This window comes from Marmota monax, unplaced genomic scaffold (genome assembly GCF_021218885.2).
Source record: "Marmota monax isolate L192 unplaced genomic scaffold, Marmota_monax_Labrador192_F-V1.1 WCK01_AAM20220418_F8-fsc00082, whole genome shotgun sequence".
In the NCBI taxonomy this organism is placed as follows: Eukaryota; Metazoa; Chordata; class Mammalia; order Rodentia; family Sciuridae; genus Marmota; species Marmota monax.
In genome coordinates, this window is record NW_026695207.1 from 7,871,103 (window position 1) to 7,890,051 (window position 18,949).

The 18,949-nt window shown below is 60.5% G+C and overlaps 1 protein-coding gene and 1 long non-coding RNA gene across 4 annotated transcripts; one reads left to right on the top strand and one right to left on the bottom strand.

The window, feature by feature from the left end:
* Positions 1-1,484: 1,484 nt before the first annotated feature.
* On the top strand, positions 1,485-12,696 carry LOC124083649 (palmitoyltransferase ZDHHC11-like). Its single transcript, XM_046430413.2, has 6 exons — positions 1,485-1,596; positions 3,656-3,896; positions 4,641-4,742; positions 6,186-6,310; positions 8,072-8,227; positions 12,193-12,696. The coding sequence occupies exons 1-6, from the start codon at positions 1,521-1,523 to the stop codon at positions 12,339-12,341; spliced, it is 849 nt and encodes a 282-aa protein (XP_046286369.2). The 5' UTR covers positions 1,485-1,520; the 3' UTR covers positions 12,342-12,696.
* Positions 12,697-14,971: 2,275 nt separating this feature from the next.
* LOC124083650 (uncharacterized) lies at positions 14,972-18,945 on the bottom strand. 3 transcript variants are annotated; one of them, XR_006848847.1, is made up of 4 exons: positions 18,272-18,945; positions 17,634-17,687; positions 16,725-16,905; positions 14,972-15,385 (listed from the first exon to the last, which is right to left on the bottom strand). It is a non-coding gene; the product is annotated as an uncharacterized LOC124083650 (long non-coding RNA). The 3 variants fall into 3 exon arrangements; XR_009225506.1 differs by having other exon boundaries at positions 17,634-18,945; XR_009225507.1 differs by having other exon boundaries at positions 15,617-16,905; positions 17,634-18,945.
* Between the last annotated feature and the right edge of the window lie 4 nt (positions 18,946-18,949).

Consider the following 18,949-nt stretch of genomic DNA (forward strand, 5'->3'; position numbering starts at 1 on the left):
GTCCCTCAGTGTGGCCTCCTGGGTCTCCTGTGCATGCTGAGCATGGGGATGCTTCCCATGCCATGGTCGCCACCCCGGCTCACCTTCCTGCTTCTGCACAGGACGCCCCAGGTATGAGCACCCCACAGAACCGGGTCTCGCTGCGATGAGAAGCAGCCAGTGGCCCCGTGACCCTCCAAGCCCATCTCAGACCTCTGCAAGCCCCCCCATGTCCTTTGCCGGGCTTTTAGCCCAGAATCTGGCCAGGGCTCGGGCTTGAATATGATCACAGAGCCTCTTGGTCTTTGGAGTCCAGTACACCTGCCTTCTGCTGGCCACTGCTGGCCTTGCCCTGACCCCGGGTCTTTGGGCATCCAGGCTGGCTGCACAACCTGTGGCCTGCCTGGTGGAGGCCAAGCAGCTTCTGCAGAAGGCAGCAGGGTAGTTGTGAGCCATGCACACAGGGCCAGCACTTTCAGTGGGGACACCACTGCTCTTAGGGAGAGTGGACAGAATCAGACCTAGGACGGTGGGTGTGCCGCTCTGTACCCACAGCCCCCTCTGGTTGCAGTCCTGGGGGCTGCCCACCTCGGCCAGCTCACACCCTGCCAAGAGGGCCTCCAATCCTCACGGTTGTGCTGCCTCTTGGGCCTCTGCCTCCAGTGTTACCAGCTCCATGCACACGAGAGCCGCGGCTCTGCAAAGGCCACACGAGAGCCGCGGCTCTGCAAGGGCCACACGAGAGCCGCGGCTCTGCAAGGCTCACATGAGAGCCGCGGCTCTGCAAGGCACACCAGCAGCAGACGTGTCCCTCCGTTCTGGCTACAGATGGCTGACGGGAGGGTGAAGGAGGGCTGAGCTCTCTCCCATCCCAAGGCCCTGGCCTCTCCCTGTGTCCTCAGGTCGCCTGGCCCCTGTGGGTCTGTCTCTGGCCTGTCCCCCTTCTTAGAAGACCTGCAGGGCTTCTCTAAAACCCTTGTTTGACCATCTTGAGACCCTGTTTCTGTGCAAGGCCCCGTTCATGAGCTGGGAATCAGGGCTCAGCGTGGCTTGACCCTCAACCTGTGGTTCCTCTGTGCGCCTTGGTGGCCCACTGTCCCGCTGTGGCCCTGGGGCTTGCAGCTCTCTGGAGGGGCCTCTGCAGCCCACCTCTCTGTTTCTTCAAGGAGCCTGGGCCCCACCTTGGGCGGCTCAGATCTCTGTCCTGCAGCGTCCCTGTCCTTCTGTCTAGGGCTTGGTTGCCTTCAGAACCAGTTTTCCGGCCACAGGGCTTGGTGCTGTGCTGTGGCCACAGGGGGGCGCCAGCGTTGTTTACTCTGGACTCTGAGAGGGCAAGAGGCAGGGGGCAGCCCACTCTGGAAGGAGCTCGAGGCCGGCCGACCTGAAGGGCCCCAGGGCTGCACAGCTGGCTCAGGGGCACCAGTGGAGGGGTGGGGACTGTATTTAATCTGGAGAAACGTCTGCAAAGCCCATGTTTGGGGCGGGCAGTGTGAAGGTGGCAGTGGGCTCGGGCTTCCTGTCCCCAGCCTGAGAGCTCCACTATGGTTGCTGGAGGGGGACAGTACATGACCCAGCGCTGGGAACGCTGCTCTTCCTGCGCAGAGCAGGACAGGAGAGGTCAGTGGCCAGGGCGAAGGGCGTGTGTGCTGGGCTGGCGCCCTTCCGCTGTTTGTTTACCAAACACAGATTGTTGCTAGGGAATGTTCCAGCACGGCTCACACAGCTCCAGGCCGAAACTGCAGGGGAGGCCCTGGCAGGAGAGGGAGGGTCCCCACTCTTTCCCTTCTACTCCCCACTCGGCCTGAGGCTGCTGGGGGGTGGCTGGAGGGCAGGAGCAGAGGCAAGCCCCGCGCCCTGGAGGTACTCCCTGTCCCGGCTCGCCCCTGGGTGGCTCCCCAGCTTGTGGCTGAGAGTAGGCAGCCAGGCCCTCCTGATCACTATGTGATCCATTAAGGTCACCAACACAGTCCTGTGGGTGACATGAATGTCACAAGAGGACAACCCCAGACCATGTGCTTTTCTGGATCTGCGCCAAGCCTGTTGATGAGCAGGCAGGGCCTGCCAGCACGCGGGAACGTGAGCCTCAGCGCTCTCCTCCCATGAATGGCTTCGTGCCCAGAGGGCACGTCCAGGGGCCGCTTCTGTCCTGGCAGCCCCGGGTCCCTGTGGAAACGGGACCCCTTCTCTCCCAGATGACTCTGTCAGGGTGGCCCTGGCCACAGCACCTGCAGGCTGGGTGCGAGCGTCTGCGCCTGGAGGCTCAGGGGACCAGCCTCCTGTTTCCCCACAGAGGCCCGTGTGTTCACAGGGATGAGGCTGTGGGTCTGGTGTGGGACCTGTCCTGCCTGCCTTCCCTGCCCGGCCCCAACTGCTCACCGGCTTCCAGTTAGGTGAGGACTGTTGTAGCTCCAGGTAGTGCGACTTCCTGTCTGGTCTGTCCCTGAGCCTCAGCCACCAGGGTCTTGCAGTAGCACCTCTTGCCCTCAGCTTGGCCTGCAGGGATATGCTGGGCTGTGCTTTGTCAGAGCTTCACAGGAGAGCCAGCCCCGCACCTGGTCCACTGACCCTGCTGCCCCACTGACCCTCACCCTGTGGGAGCCACAGCCTCAGACTCTTCTGCCCAGGGCAGGGAGGTGCTGGCCTCACCCCAGCACTGGGGGGTCAGAGTAGTGTGGGAAAGACCTCTGTGCCTGTCACACAGCCTGACGGGACCCGTGTTCTTGCCTGCGGATGTTCCCTGGGCCTGGCCAGCACTCATCCTCTCCCCACCTGCTGTCCAGCTCCTCGTGGGCATGCTGCCCGACCCTCTTGCTGTCTTGCTGGCTCTGCCCCGCCCTCCTCAGGGCATCTGTGAGAGTCTGTCCCAGCTCCGGGACAGAGCGGCACTGGGCCTGCCTCGGGTTGGTCAGAACCAGCTTCTCCTGCGCCTAGTCCTCACCACGGAGCATGGCTCTCAGAACCCTATGGGAAGCGTCCCCAGCACAAAGCCTACCCCGGAGCCCATGGGGCTCTGTGATAGAGCTGAGGGCCGTGGGCCAGGCCGTAGACCCTGAGCCCCAAGAAGGAGCTGGAGAGGCTTCTGCTATTAAGGTCCCTGCAGCAGACTCAGGCCTGGGCTCAAAGCCTGGGCTCAAAGGGTGGCCTGCCTGTTGTAGCCTGTTGGACAGGGTCCCACCTGTTCCCTCTGGGGGTGCCTGGGGGCTCCATGCCTCCGTCTGGGAAGGGGCCAGAGCCAGAGCAGGGAGATGGGAGCCCTACGCTCCACAGCCCTCTGTCTGCTTTCCTGGGCCAGAAGAGGTAGGATCTGAGGGCCCAGCTGAGGGTCCCAGGGGTCCTCAGGGGCCCAGCCCCCTCCACTTAAGCTGAGGCTGGTTTTGGATGCCTCGTCCTGGCTGCCTGGCTGGAGTGCCTCTGGCAAGCAGATGTCCCCTGGGCCATGCCCCACTTTGCACTGCTGAGAGGCCCCCGGGGCCTTGGGCTGGGGCTGCCTCTTTCCTGCAGCCCTGCGAGGCTCTGGCTCCCATGGGGGCTTCGGCACATGTGTGCCCCAGGCTCAGTTGCAGCCCAGCCGAGCCCCTGGAGGTCTGGGTGTGCTCTGCGGACCTGCCAGAGGTGCAGGCTGCAGGCAGTGCTGGACAAAGGAGTCCAAAGGGCCCTCCTTTGTCCCTGCCACCAGCCATGCTGCAGGGACACCTTGCATCACACGGACCAGGCCAGCCCGAGTGTTCCTTGACAGCCCAGGTGATGGGAGCCGTGTTCCTGTTCCACATGTTGGTCCACCTGATTGCTGTTACCATTGACCCCGCCGAAGTCAACGTGCGACTTAAAAGCTATGCCCAGCCTGTGCCGACCTTCGACCGGTCCAAACATGCACACGTGATCCAGAACCAGTACTGCCACCTGTGTGAGGTCACTGTGTGAGTGCCCTGCCAGGCCCCTGAGGTGCCAGGGCCACCTCCTGGGGTTGGGCTCCGAGACAGTAGCTGACCCTGCGGGGGCTGGGGCGGGGCTGGCCTGGGCTGCCGTGCCTGGATGGCTGCATTTAATTCCTCACAGCTCACCATGGGGCTGATGCTCCGTTGTCCCTGCATCCAGAGGCAGGGCTGGGGCTCCTGGAGGGGGGCTCAAGCCTGGCTCACCCCTCACTCAGTGCTGTCCTCCCCATCCTCCCCAGGTTTCCAGAGGAGCCCTGCCCCTGGGGAAGAGGGTGGCCATCACGGCTGTGCCTGCCAGTGTCCCAGGTCTCAGGGCCCTGGGCACCGGTGTCGGGAGATGGCACGGCTGTGTGGGGTGTGGGGCAGCTCAGAAGGCATGGTTGGGACCGTGTGGCAGGTGTGGCCTCTGCCAGGCACTCGCCAGGCAGCTGAGCACGGCTGGGAATCAGGGATCAACGTACGTGGGCTGCTAGGGGCAGCCATCTTCCCACTGGGTGGGTTCCTCCTACTCTGCAGCCAGAGTCCAGCAATGATCCATCCCCAACAGGCCTCCAGTGCCCTTCCTGACTCCAGGTGGAGGCCTCAGCCTCCCTTCCCTGCTGCACACCCTGTTCCCAGACCACATGGAGCCAGCTCTCCTGGGCCAGCCCTGCCTGGCCTGAGGAGGTGGGCCCTGACCCTGTGGGTCTGCACCCTTGGGCTAGCATGTTCCTGCTTCCCTTCCAGGAGCGAGAAAGCCAAGCACTGCAGCTCCTGCAACAAGTGCGTCTCTGGATTCGACCACCACTGCAAATGGCTCAACAACTGTGTGGGGAGCAGGAACTACTGGTGAGGCTGGCAGAGGATCACCAGGTGGAGGCCAGCACGTGGGCGCGGGCTGGGGGCGGGCCTGGGGCACCATAGGGAGAAGGGCCATCGTAGGGCCACATCCCTGACCCCGGCGGGGTAGAGCTCAGGGCCTGAGTCTCACTGTTCTGGAACATGTTTGGTGGAGCCGTCCTGGACATGCTGGGTCAGCTCATGCCCACAAGGCTAGTCACCAGAGAGCCCCCAGACCTGCTTGCTTCCCTAGGCCTGCCCACCTCTCCACACCAAGGCATCAACCCCAGGAGCGGTGGCCAGACCTGGAGCATGAAAAGAGCATCCAGGTGCAGGATGGAGGTGCTCCTGGGTCACTGGACAGAGGGTCCATGGCGTGCTCAGTCCGCTGTGCCTGGGCCCAGGGTGGATATCAGCTTGGCAGTCTATGACCGTCCCTGGGAAGAAACAGGTGCCTGCCACCCTGGACTAACGCGGGAGACAAGGCTCTAGTCAGCCCTGCGGCGTGGCAGCACACCGGCCACAGTAGGAGCTGTGAGCTCAGGTCCCACTTCCTGCAAGGCACCAGGGTGCAGGGATGCCAGGCCCAGACGTGGGCCCTGAGTGGCCCGCACTACAGCAGTGGTGGAGCCAGGTGGTGGGATGGGCCTGACAGGCCCTGACCTGCACCCTTGAGAGGGGCTGCCCGGCAAGGGCAGAGGCGGGCTGCACCCCTTGGTGCCTGAGCAGCCTGGCACAGCAGAGGCCTCGGGCAAGGCCAGCACATGGGGCAGAGCCAGCACATGGGCCTAGGGAGGGTCTGCTCTTCAGAAGACACCAGGGTGAGCACCAGCTCAAGGTCACGCAGGCAAGGGCCTGGGGAAGCACCGGCCCCATGCTGGCACAAGCTTCTTTGTCCCTTCATCCCCTGGAGGCCAGGAAAGCAAGAGAACAGTGGCACTTAGAATGTCACCTGGCCCCTGAAGTGGATAGAAAACACGCAGGGCTCTGGGAAATGCTCTTGTGCCTCAGCAGTGAGGAGGGGGACACGCCTGGCCCAGGAAAGAGCACGTGGCCTTGCAGACTGCCTGCAGAGGATGAGCCCAGGCACAAGGCAGGAAGGGACAGAGGGACAGCACCTGCAGGACGGGCAGTGAGAAGGACACGCTCTGGAAGGCAGCAGCTGTGAGGTTCCACAAGGCCTTGGGCTCTGCTGTCCGTGGCAACAGGATGGACACAGAGAGGCTCAGGTGGGGGGCATGGGGCATGACCAGTGTCACAACAGCCAGTGATGTCAGCCTGCAGACTTGAAAGAATGGTCCAAAGAACCAGGGCATGATGGATGGAGGGATGCCCAGTGGCAGGCGGCCTGGCTCTGGGTGCGCCTGCTCCGGGCGGACGTGGCTGCGGGAGGCCTGCGGCTCTGGCTAGGTCCTGGCGGTGGTGCCTCAGCCGTCCCGGCTCCTCCCTCAGGTTCTTCTTCACCTCTGTGGCCTCAGCCCTGTGTGGGCTATTCTGCCTGATGGTCCTCCTGCTGTACGTTGTCATCCAGAACTTCGTCAACCCCACCAAGCTCCGCACGGACCCCCTGTACAAAGGTAGGCCTCCCGGGCTTTTGGGCTCTGGGCCAAGCCCTGCCCCAGCCTTCTTCCTGGGAGAGTCTTCAGTCTGAGGGTGCCCCCGTTCCCCCAGGTCTCCCTAGCTGAGCAGCAGCCCAGCACCCACACTCTGGCCAGTGATGTCCCCGTGCTCAGGGGGCAGGCGTGCTGCTCTGAGGCCTTGCGTCCAGGCAGGGTGGGTATGTGCCCCGGCCCTCCGGCACCTCTCCATCAGCACTGAGCCCAGGCCAGCCAGACTCTGAGGGGCAGAGCATCAGGGGCCTGTCTTGCCAGGAGCAGAAGCAGCCAGGGAGGCAGAGCTGCAGGCTCCGGGGCAGCACTGGACTGGGTGGGTCTGGCAGCCCAGGCTGGGTGCAGAAGTCTGCTCTGGAGCAAATGAGATGAGCAGGCCAGCCTGGCCTCTGACACACGCCCACGTCCTGACCTCAGGACCAGGAGGGCATCGTGTGTAGAGGAAGGCCTTGGCAGACATGGTCAGGGTCTGCCCATGAGGAGCGCGCCCAAACCCAGGATCAGGCCTGGAGGGACAGAAGAGGAGACACACACAGGCCCTGTGGAGAAGGAGATGGAGGTGGGGGCTGAAGCAAGTGGCCACCAACCCAGGGCTCAGAGCCCCCAGAGTGGGCAGAGCAGGACCTCCCGGGAGCCTGGAGGAATGTAGCTCAGCACACTCTGATTCCAGACTTGCTTCCAAAGTGGGCCCGATAGAGGGGGCACCAGCTTATGGTCATTGTCACAACAGCCCAGGACACTGACCAGGAGCATGGTGGTGGGGCCAGAGCGTGGCTGGCCATCTCAGCCCCAGGCACCACAGGAACACCAGCTCTATGGCAGGAGGGGCACAACCTGCTTGTTGCTCGTTCTGAAACATTCCTGAGCCACCGTGTTGGAACACCCTCCAGGAATGACCTTGAGGTCCAGGGAACGCCTTCGGCCTCTGTGTCCCCATTCCCCGCCCAGGACTTCCCAAAGCTGCCTCCCCTGGTGGCTGACCCTACAGACCAGAACCACCACGATGCTCTCTCCTCTGGGGAAAGAGGTCCTCCAGACCACAGATCAGCCTTGTTCCTGTGGGGCACGAGGCAGCTGCGAGGGGAAGAGCAGGGGCCGTGGCCGTGGGTCTGCCCGGTCACTGGGTGTGGTGTGTCTCAGGGAGCACTTGGGCCGCTCCAGGCGGCTCCTTGTGCGTGGCTGAGGCAAACTCCTGGCTCGTTGTTCCAGAAGTCTCCGTGGGGCATGGCCTCCCATACACTGGACTTCATCATGCCAGTGCTGGACACAAGTGGGCTGGCATCAAGCGTCCCCACCTGTCCATGAGGCAGCAAGGGGCTTTCCCTGTCAGATGGCACAGGCTGGAACCTGTCTAGAAAGAGTCCAGTCCTGACCTAGGTCACCTTGCGCATCCAGATCTGCCCAGCTGTACCCACAGCCCTTGAGGACTCTCTGACACCTGAGTTTGAAAACAGCGTGGCTCTGGGCATTGGCAGCCCTTCACAGAAGGCCCTGCCCGGGAAATGCCCCCAGGCAGGGCTGTGGCCTGCCAGGTTGACCAGGGACAGAGGGGCCCGGGGCCTGTGGGAAGGGCAGGTGCTAGGGGACAGGTGGCTGTCTCCTCTCTCAGCCTCACCTGCAGATCCCCAGGGCCCTCGGCAGGGGTGGCCCGCAGCCTGGGGGCCTGCCTGGGCTGGGTGGGCAGCGGTCAGCAGGCGCTGGCTGCAAGTGCCTCCCTTGTGTCCACAGATGTCAGGTCTTCCAACCAGTGGCTGCTGTTCCTGCCCCTGTGCCCCGTGCAGGTGAAGACCCCCGTGGTCTTCTTCATCCTCACAGTGGTGCTGCTGCTGGGCTCCACCAGCTTCGTGCTGCTCGGGCACCTGCTCGTCTTCCACCTCTACCTGAGTACGTACCTGACAGGGCCCTGGCGCTCGCCTTCCCTGACCCGAGGCAGGTGGTGCGTTGGGCAGCCTTGCCAGAAAGGAGCCAGGGCACAGGGTGGGTCACAGGAAGGAAGGAGGCCAGGGAGGCTCAGCAGGCCTGTGAAGGGCTAGACTCTGCCGAGGCGTCAAGACAAGTCAGAAATGTGCAGAGACGGGGAGCAGCACCTTCGCAAGGGCAGGACGGGAAAAGAGCAGTGGAGGCAGACACCCTACCAAGGAGAGGCCGAGCCGGCCGCACAGCCCCCTCCCCGACACAGCTGGAGGACCCTGGGCGTGCAGAGCCAGGCCGCCGTGCACCGCCTGCACTCTGCCATGCTGCCACCAGGAGCCTCCTGTTCTCTGGGCAGTGAGAGACGGGGCAGTGGGTGTCATTCCGACAGATGCCTGCTCTGAGGTGGAGCCAGGCCAGGCTCTGGGCCTCACCTTGACCATGTTGTGTCTGCCACCCTTCCTGTGCCTGGCAGAGGGGAGGCCCCACAGGTGGCCCCATAGTGTCCCAACCCAGGAGAATGCGGGTAACACATCTCGCCCCAAGCCTGGAGCACTGTTGTCCTGCCCTCGACGTCACCCTCTGACTGCGTCTTGTGGGGGCCAGAATGTGTTGTTTTCAGAGCTTTGACTGGGAATGGCCAGGTCAGTGGGGTACACAGAAGGTATGTGTTGCCGGAGGAGAGTGACCCTTGACCCCTCTGGACTGGGCAGGTCCGCCAGGGACATGTGCTGTCTTATCAACATGGAGCCCTCCAGAGGACCTCATGTTCTCTGCAACTAGATCTCTGGAGGAAGGGCAGTCCCTCGGGCCACCTTAGGAATGGTTTTTAGGACACACCCCTTTCTAGACCATCTAGAAACATCTTTTGTGTAAGTGCTTTCAGATTCGTTGACTGCAGTCTTTCCTGGAGTCTGCTCACCCAGGATTTATTCCCCTCTTGACCAACACCGCTCACTCCTGACCCCCAGGTAGGGCCAGAAGCTGGGGCTGCATGCCGAGGTCCTCTCAGGCCTGGAGTCCTTTCTACACCTGCAGGATAACAGCCCCAAGTGCCCAGTGGCTTTGTGATGGTGAGCATGAGTCAGGCCACTGTGTGCCAGCACAGTGGGCACTGCTGTGGAGGAAGTGTGGGGTCACCTGTGCCATGGTGACAGGATAAGGACCAGGAGATGCACACAGTGTGTGGATGGTGCCAGCCAAGGTGGGAGGAGGTGGCTGGGCACGTCCAGTAGGCATCAGGCCGCCTGTGGCAGGCAGTGAGAGCCGGGGGTGCCTCTGGAGTGGTGGGCCCAGCCTGATGGGCACTGCGGGACACTAGATTCCGCTTGTTGCAGGATAGGAGGTCTCTGTAGGGGAGCAGGACCCCGGGAACACGGTGGACTTCTGCGGCCCACTGAAAGCCAGTGGTGCTGGGTATGGACACAGCCAGGGGCCCAAAGGGACCTGCGGAGCAGCGTGCCCCCTTCCCATGGGAATGCCGAGATTAGACACCCCGGCCCAGAGCACCGGCCCACAGCAAGGGGCCTGGGCTGGAGCCTGAGAGCCTGGTACAACACCCTCTCGCTTCTGCGTCCCAGACGTCCAAGAGGCCAACCAGGCTCCTAGGGCGAGAAGTCCCCAGCCACGTCGCCTGGTGCGGGTGTCAGGCTGAGGAGGAACCCAGGGGCTCTGGCCCTGCAGCTTGAATTTCCTCCTGTACTCAAGGACCCGCCAAAGATTCTCCAGGGCCTGGATGTGGAGCCCTGGGTGCCTCCATGCCAGGGAAGCAGGTCCCGCGAATTCCTAGGATCTCCTTCCCGCCGCAGGCCGTGTGTGCCCCCGAGTATCTGCTCGCCCCAACAGACCTAACCTCTGCAGCTCGGGGCACTGGCCCTGCCCCTCCTGAATTCCGCCAGGTCCCTGCCCTCCCAGACTCAGAGGCCACAGATGTCGGCTGGACGAGGTGAGGTGGCTCCATGGGGCCGGAGTCCAGCAGAGGCCTCCGTGCTGGCTGCTTCTCTTCTCTGCCAGGCAGTGGTCTTTCACACAGCCCCCACCAGCTGCAGACACTCAAAGGCACTCCGCGCCAGCAGCTTCCACAGGAGGAGCAGTGCCTGCATACCCACATGGGCCCAGTCTGCAAGGAAGGGCCCATGCACGGGCAGCACCTGCACCTGGAGGGCTCCAGGACTCCCGCGGGAGTCGGCAGGGCCCCAGGTTCCTGTTCTGACTGCCTCGATCCTGGACCCTCCTTGACGACAGTGCTCAGGTCACCAGGCCAGGCGAGGGCTTGGGAACACCCCTGAGAGGAGTGCCCAGGGCATCCCAGCCCATGGAGGTGGGCGGAGGCAGGAAGAGCACCGAGGGCCTCTCTGCCCCTGCTGGTACGGAGGACTGTGGGCAAAGAGCAGCGAGGGGCTGGCCCCTCCTCCAGGACTGACCAGGACTTACCTTCATGCTGTCCATCCAAGAAATCTGACCCTGGTATTCAGCTGTGCCACAGAGATATGTCTTGGCCAGGACGACCCTGCTGGTCGGCTGCTCTGGGCCCAGAGGCCTGCAGACCAGCTGGCAATGTGTGTGGATGGCCATACTCAAGCCTCCTGTTCCCGTGGCTGACAGGCTGGTTTCTCTGCGCACAATGTAGCTGCGGTGTGCCTGCACGTCACACACTGGTGTGGCTTCATCAGAGCAGGTCATCAGGAAGGCAGGAGAGAGGGCAGGTGGCCTGGCAATAGCCTCGCTGTGGCACAGGCCTCCAGGCCCAGCCCCCAATCAAGGGCCAGCGCAAGGTGGGAGCTCATGAGGCAGGGGCCCTCAGGCTCCGCCAGGAAGCAGACAGGTGCAGCTCAGTGCCCAGAGTGTTTGAACACTCAAGTGCCCATGCAGAGGCTCCACGGAGGCAAACCAGGGGAAGAACACCCGGAGGAGACCAAGGACAGGTCCAAGACTGCCCAAGCTGACCGCTGGCACCTGGACGTGCTGAAGGACATGCAGGATGCTCATCTGCTCTACAGGGTTCTGCCTTGGGTTCTCAGGGGGGCTTGACACACCCTGCCCACTCCAACCATCAGATGGCAATGCTCATGTGGAGCTCACCAGGCCAGGTGCGACCCAGGAGCTGCACAGGCGCTCGGTCAGTTTTGGAGGGCACCAGGGCAGCCCAGGAGGAGAAGCAAGCGAGGTTTAGATGCTCCTCCTGTGACACAGGTTCCAAGGCCAGGGAGGTGTGGAGAGCAGGCAGAGCCAGGAGGCACTTCCCCTGCAGCACAGCATGGGCACAGGAGGCCTCCCGGAGGGCCTGTCTCCTGGGCGGCGGCAGCGCTCCGTGGGGCCTTGCGATGTCCCGGGGCAGCTGCATGCCCCCTGCACTTGTGCCTGTTGAGCTTTAGGAAGGAGGAATGGGCAGGCCCCCTCTGGAAGCGCAGGCTGAGGCGACCCAGGGTTCCGGCCCGCTGGCTCCTTGACTGGTGGCACTGCCCCAGCCTTCCCTCAGCACCCAGGCACAACAGCCCAGGTCTCAGGAAGAAGCGCAGGTGGGGGCCATGTGACCGCATCTGCTGTGAGCAGTGAACCCCCCAGGCACTCCTGCCAGGTGGGCATGGCGCTGCCCTACTTGAGTTGCCCTCTGGCCTCCACCAGGCTCACAGGGGTTTCCGGAACAGCCCCTCGAGCTGCAGGGAGAGGAGCACAAGAGGTCCTTGGGAGGTCCTCGCTGACATCCCTCAACATGCTGGATAGGGCTGGGGCCCAGACTTGGGCAGCAGGGCCCCTGAAAGTCCAGGCCCTCCCATGAGATGTGCAAGGGCTCCCACTGCCGGCATAGACAGCCGTACCCTGTCCTGGCCTCGTGGGCTGCTCCCTGGGCAGGGTGGGGTGTCCTCTACCCTGGAGGCCACTGTAGGTGCAGATGTGTGCCGGGCACTGCTGCAGGTGACTCTGCCCTCCCCTTGCAGTGGCCAAGCACTTGAGCACCTTCGAGTACATGATGCAGGCCCGCTTCCAGCAGAACCAAGTGCCCACGAGGCGGGAAGGGCTGACTCTGCTCAAAGAGAAGGGGCGTCCAAAGGTAGGCCTGCCTGGTGGCACCCTCACCCAGGGCTGAGCAAACTCAGGTGTGCTGTGTGGCAGGACCTGGCGGCCGTGCCCCTCTGCCCACCTCTAGGTTGGTGAGTGTATAGTAATGGTGTGGCAGGGCATGTGCTCTGTGGTGTGTTACTATGGAGTGGCATGTGTGTAACGTGTTCTGTGTAACATGGCTATGGTGTACATGGCATGGGTATATACATATTATGGTGTATGGTGTGCAGCGTGTGTGTGGAGTGCAGTGTGGTGTGCATCATGGCGTGTGGTGTGCAGAATGCGTGTGGTGTGTAATATGACATGTGATGCACAGGTATCATGGCCTGTGGGGTGTAACATAGCATGTGGTGTGCAGCGTGGTGTGTGGGGTGCAGTGTGACTTGTAGGGTGCAGTATGGCCTGTGGGGTGCAGCAGGTGGCCTGTGATGTGCAACGTGGCCTGTGGGGTACAGTAGGTGGCCTATGGGGTGCAGTGTGGCCTGTGGGGTACAGCATGGCCTGTGGGCTGCAGCAGGTAGCCTGTGGGGTATAGCATGGCCTATGGGGTGCAGTAGGTGGCCTATGGGGTCCAGTGTGGCCTGTGGGGTACAGCATGGCCTGTGGGGTGCAGAAGGTGGCCTATGGGGTGCAGTGTGGCCTGTGGGGTAGGTACAGTGTGGCCTGTGGGGTGCAGCAGGTGGCCTGTGGGGTGCAGCAGGTAGCCTGTGGGGTGCAGCGTGTGGCTTCTGGTCTGCAGCACACGTGTGGGGCCTCCCTGTGGAGTTGCGCCTCTGTGTCTCTGCTTCACGTGACAAGCCAGCAGGCCGACTGCTTTCCATGTGTCCTTGCTCTTCACGGAGCTCAACTGCCAGGGGTCCCTGGTGGTGGCTGAGCAGGTGGAGCCGGGATTTCTGAAGGGTCCAGTGGCTTCGCTGACTCTTTGGAAGGGACTCAGCACAGTGTCTGTGGGCTTGAGAAGTGTCCTCTGGTTGCCCTAACATTTACTGACACAGATAGTGGGAGCTCCATCACGTCCTGCTGCCCCATGCTGGACTTGGCCATCAAAAGTGACCCTGGGCCACCCTGCATGGCAGTAAGGGCCCGGGGTCTACCTTTCTGCCTGCGCATCCAGGGCCCAGGTTCCCAGGTGCCTGGGAAGTCCCCGTCGACGCCAGCTGTGCTGGTGAAATGTCTCCCTGCATCAGTGACAAGCCTATGTCCCCTGGCTTCCGCCCACCGAGACTCTGGTCTGAGGTGGGAAGCAGCAGCTCACGGACTGGGCACCTCCATCCAAGAACTCATGACTGCAGATGCCAGGGGGACTCCTGTGGGCCAGCCGCACCTCCAGGAGCAGGTCCTCAGGAGCACAGTGTGGCTGCAGGCAGGCCGCCTCCCTCACAGAGAGCACGGACCACAGCCAGCCCGGCCACAGCGTGGCACTCACGGCTTTGCCCAGGGCATCGGGGGCTTTCCGAGGCACCACAGGACATTTTTATGGGAGGAGGAGGTGTCTAGAGCCAGTGATGAGCCCTGCCAGCCCTGAGTCACACAGCAGCACCTGCAGAGTGCAGGCTCCGCGGGTCCAGGGTCCAGGCTCCCTCCACGGCCAGCCCTCCCTCGGCTCCTGGGCACACTGTTCCTCAGCCCAGAGGATGGACGGCAGCTCCCGCAGGATGGCTGCTGAGAAGGCGCTCCTGCACAGAGAGGTGCTGGGGGTGGGGCACCCAGCACCTTCCAGCCAGGACTCTGGCCCCAGACCCGTGGGTCCTTCGTGGCCTGAGGAGCCCTTCACTGCCTCCGTGGAATGGCCTCTGTGAGTCTCCCCGGTCATCAGGCAGGACCAAGTCCATCCAGGTGGGACAAGCCTGGCCCCGTGGATTCACCCCAGAGCCACTCTAGCTGGGGCCAGATGAGAGCCCAGCGCTGGGTACGCTGACGCTGGTCTGTGGTGGTGACGTGAATGACTGACAGGTTGCGGCCCATGCCCACGGCCAGCCCCAGCCGCCTGCTGCTGTGGGGCCACCTGTCGTGAGGACCTGACCCGTCCACTCCTGGAGAGGCAGGCAGAACAGTGCCTGGAGGACCAGCAGCTGCGCTCCAGGTGTAGCCATGAGCCCCTCCGAAGGCCTTCCTTTGAAGGCCTGCTGCGTGGTGGAAGACGGCCAGAGCTGTCGAGCTGAGCACAGAGAAGGCAGCCTTTTAAACTCAAGATGGGCACCATCCCTTCAGCAACCTGCGTCACCTCCTCCCTGGAACCTTGCAACTAGGTCTGGCGGAATGGCAGCCGGTCCCACCGTAGGTGTGGAAGTTGAGGACCCGGCCTCTGGCAACCAGGATGGTGCTCTGGGAGATGCAGATGGGAACAATGTGGCACTGACAGGAAGACAGGCACACAGAAAGGACGGAAGAGCACACCCAACCTCTCAGTTCCACTCAGCTCACTCTAAACCAAGGGAATGGAAGTGGGAGAGGGATGAGTTTGCCAAGTGGTCTGGAAGAGCCGAGCATACCTGCAGTTAAAAGTCACTGAGCTCGTCACGCCCACACACCCTCACTGCAAACAGTCATGCTATACTCCACAGCTAAACTGTGACACTCCTAGAGGAAAACAGATGAAATTCTTTCTGACCTTGAGTTCAGCAAAATTCCATCAATGTAACACCAAAATCGAAGTCTACTGAGAAAAACTGACAAACGGGCTTTATTAAAATATTTGATTCCCAGGAGACATGCACAAAGTATTTCCACATCACATGTCGTACCCAGGACTCACTAAGAGCTACAGAGCTGGAGTCTAAGAAAAAAGACGCAGGTGACAGTTGGGCTAATGATCACAGGTTCTTCACCCAGGGGGATACGGATGGCACATGAGCACAGAAAGCTGCATGATGGCCTCGGCAGGCTGGAAACACAGAGCCCCACGCCACGGAAGGCCGCACCAGAGGGAAGCCTGAGGTCAGCGTGGCCAGTGGGAGGCCGGGGAGTGCGCACACCCCCAAAAATCAGCCGGCTCTCTTCACGAGATACATCAAGATGGTGGTACACGGTGGCACACAGTCAGGATGGGGCACGAAGTTCAAGGACACCCTGGGCAACAGAGCAAGATATGGAATAAAGAAAGGTTTCATAAACACCCATCACTCAACCAGCGCCAGTGCCTGCTTCCACCCAGGGGAAGGAAAACACATGCTCTCGTAACGTGGTTGAGGGAGGATGCTCTCCCCAAGAGCAGTCCTCCCAAGGCAGCTCTGCTGCCCTCCCCAAACGAGTAAGAGAGGAGCTGGCTGTGGGGACGGAGTCTCAGGGCCGAAAACTCACCGATGAATGTTCATGTACCCTCACAGGAAAAGGAGAGCGGCACGAGCACCTCTACGTCTACACACGGGTGAGTTAGAGCTTACTGGAGTCAGTCCACAGCCCAAGACGCAAGGGGTCTCTACACATCAGGGTAGATGGAGACACGCCTCCACCATGAGATGTGTCTAGTGCAGGGAAGCTGACAGGAACGGCTACTCACTCACACTTTACCACAAAAGGCCCTCCTGCAGCCTCCCTGTGGGCTCTGTGCTGCCACAGAGACACGTGCTCCCTCACACTGTACCACGGGTCCCTGCGGTCTACCCCACTGCCACACCTCTTGCTCCTTCATGGATGACATGTTCAAGCTGGTAACTCTTTAGCCCATTTTCTGGGTGGGTCCTGGGGTTCTGGTGGCCTCCTCATCTCCTCCCACTTCAGACCTTCCAGGAAGAGCCATCTGCCCTCTGGTCTAGCACCACTGTGTCCCTGAGGCTGTGCACTCTCTTAGCTGAGGTGTCCTCCCCTGCAGGCCTAATCTTTCTGGGTCAGGGCTCACGGGGACCTCCATTAATGTTTTACCAACAGTGTCTTTTGATAACCTGGGCTTTATCTGCCATGGTTCTCAATTCTTCCAGCTTCTCTCCATTACCCAATTCCAAAGCCATTTCCATGTTTATAGGTGGTTGTTAGAGCAGTCCCCACCCCACCCATTTCCTTGTATCAAAATATGTATCACGTTGCTAAGGCTGCAGTCACAAAGTACCACCCACAGTGTGGCTTAAAGCAGTGGGTAGGTACGGCTCAACCTCTGAGACCGGAAGCTCAAAGTCGAGCCTTCACCGGGGCGGTTCCTTCTGAGGGTCTGAGGGAAGGCTGCACCAGAGGGAGCAGCTACACTTCCATGACCCTGTACCTCAAGGCTCCTCAGGGCCCTGTTCTCCCTGTGTCTCTTCACACCATCTTCTCTCTGTATGTGATGTCTCTGTGTCAAATCTGTCTTTCATAGACCACCAGTCATGCTGGATTAGGGCCAACCCTAATGACCTAATTCCATCTTGATACCTCTGTTCACCCTGTCTCCAAATAAGGGCACATTTGGGATACTGAGGGTTAGACTCCAACACACCATTTCAGACAAGGCAGGACTCAGTCTGTAATAGTGAGTATGTCAGATGCTCCATGCTTCCTGATGTCCTTCCCTCAGGGCACAAGTATGTATGTATTATGCTTATAATTTTAAAAAACTATGTTAAAACCAGTTTTCATCTGTTTTAAACATTCAAGTGTTTGGATATGGCATTCCTAACCTGTAAAAACAACAAATTTCATCTAGAATTAATATAATTTCAAATAAAATAAACTCATTTATTCAAATCCTCACAGACATGCATACACACACACACACACACACACACACACACCCCTGCTCACAGCCCCCACCTCTCAGCTACAGTCCCCTCCACCCTCCCGCAGCCCCCCCCCCCAGCTCACTGGGGAACCCGCTGAGCAGGCTGGGAGCACTGTCTCTGGTCCCTCAGGGAAGCGCCCTGCACAAAGCAGCCCGGCCCTGCTCTGCGCCCCTCCATCCAGTGCCATGCCGGCCACAGCTCATGGGGGGACTCTGCCACCACCACCAGAGAAGGTTCTTCTACTGAGGGTGGAGCCATGGCCTTGCCAGGGAGGGGGACCAAGGGGCAGCAGCCCAGAGACAGGGACAGAGAGGGAGGACAGGTGAGGGAGGGTACTCTCTTGCCTGGCAGAGGGAAGACCCACACACGAGTTTCTGTGAACTGCTCCGGCACCTTCTGGAGGCCCCAAGGCCCAGAGTGATTAAAACATGTGCCAGCATTTCAGGTCTCCCCACCATGAGTCAGAGCACCCAGCTGGGTCCCTTCTTCCCATCCAGTCGCCCTGGATCACAGATGGACATTTACTTGGGGGGGGGGGAACCCAGTGCCTGATTCTTACTTGTATTCGTCACACACACTTGTGAACATCAAGCACAGCAGTGGTATGTAAGGTGCAACCCCCTCACCTTCCTTCCTGAGGCCACTCAGCACCGAGGGTGGGTGCAGCCACAGGTGTCCTCCTGTATGGAACACATAGTCACTCACACTGAGAGATTAAGTTACACACAGGCATTCATCTGTACCTTCCTTTTTTGTTTTCTCCAAAATATAACATGGATAACTTTCTAGTTACTTATGGACAAATTTTTTTTCTCATTAGGAACATCTACACTTCCATGGTATGGATACATTTTGATTCAATCACCCATTCTCTCTTGATGGACACTGAGTTGATGGCTATGCTTGGCTTTTGAGAAGAGTTTGTAGACAAGTCTTTGTACCTACATTGTCAGTTCTGGTGGCTTGATTTCTGAAGGGTGTCTAAAAGTCAAAGGGTCTGTGCATCTTAATTAGTGCAGGGGACAAAACCCAGGGCCTTGCACATCCACACCCTCTGCCAAGGATCCACCCAGCCCAGGCCTGTGCATTTTCAATCTTCATAGTCTTTCTGATTACTTTCTAAAAAGGTCAGAGTATTTGGTAGTTTCACCCACCGCGTCACACTTTTCAGCACAAATACCAAAAGCATATTGAGTTTTATCCACACAAAACCAAGAACTGCATTGTGTGTGTTTCTCTTAATATGTAATGTACATCTTTTTACCTGTTTTGATCATGGCACAATATTTTTTTAAATGTGAATTAGGTTTTCAAATATTCTGTCCACTTTCAGTGAGGCACTTTTGTGTGTTTCTCATCAACTGTTAGATCTCAAATGCAGGTGAGGGATATAAATCCTAATTCCGAACTTTCAAACCTATTTCTTCCAGACTTTAGTATCTACTCTCCCTGTTGCCCAGGCTGGTCTCAAACGACCTCCTGCCTAGGCCCTCCCAAGTGCGGGAACGAGAGGCAAGGCCACCACGCCTGGCAGTCTTTCATCTGAAACCCGGTGCGCGGTGCCATTGCAGCGTAGGGGTCATGAGCGGTTCCGGAGCTCAGTCTGTTAAAGTCCCTTCCGCCGAGGCCCCAGGCCGCGTCCTCCTGCTCGGTAACTCTCCTCTCGCCCCGTTTCCACCTTGGATTTGCCCGTGGACTCAGTCAGGCAGCGCCCCGGCCTCCTTAGCTCCTTCCCTGCCTCTGCACGAATCTCCCTCCCAAGGTCCTCCCACTTCCCAAGACGTCTGTCAAGGCACGCTGACTTTCCCACGCAAGTTCCACGTCATCTCCCCCAGATCTCGAGACCCGGAGCGGGGGCCCGAGCTCCCGCAGCGGCCCGCCTCGCAGGGGCTCGCACAGCCGCCCGCCCCAGCGGCGGCGCTCGGAACGCAGAGCAGGCCTC

Coding starts and splice junctions, on each gene's coding strand:
- LOC124083649 (XM_046430413.2), top strand. CDS start 1,521: ATGGTTGCTGGAGGGGGACAGTACATGACCCAGCGCTGGGAACGCTGC. Junction 3,897..4,640: donor CACCTGTGTGAGGTCACTGT/GTGAGTGCCCTG, acceptor CTTCCCTTCCAG/GAGCGAGAAAGCCAAGCACT. Junction 8,228..12,192: donor CGTCTTCCACCTCTACCTGA/GTACGTACCTGA, acceptor CTCCCCTTGCAG/TGGCCAAGCACTTGAGCACC.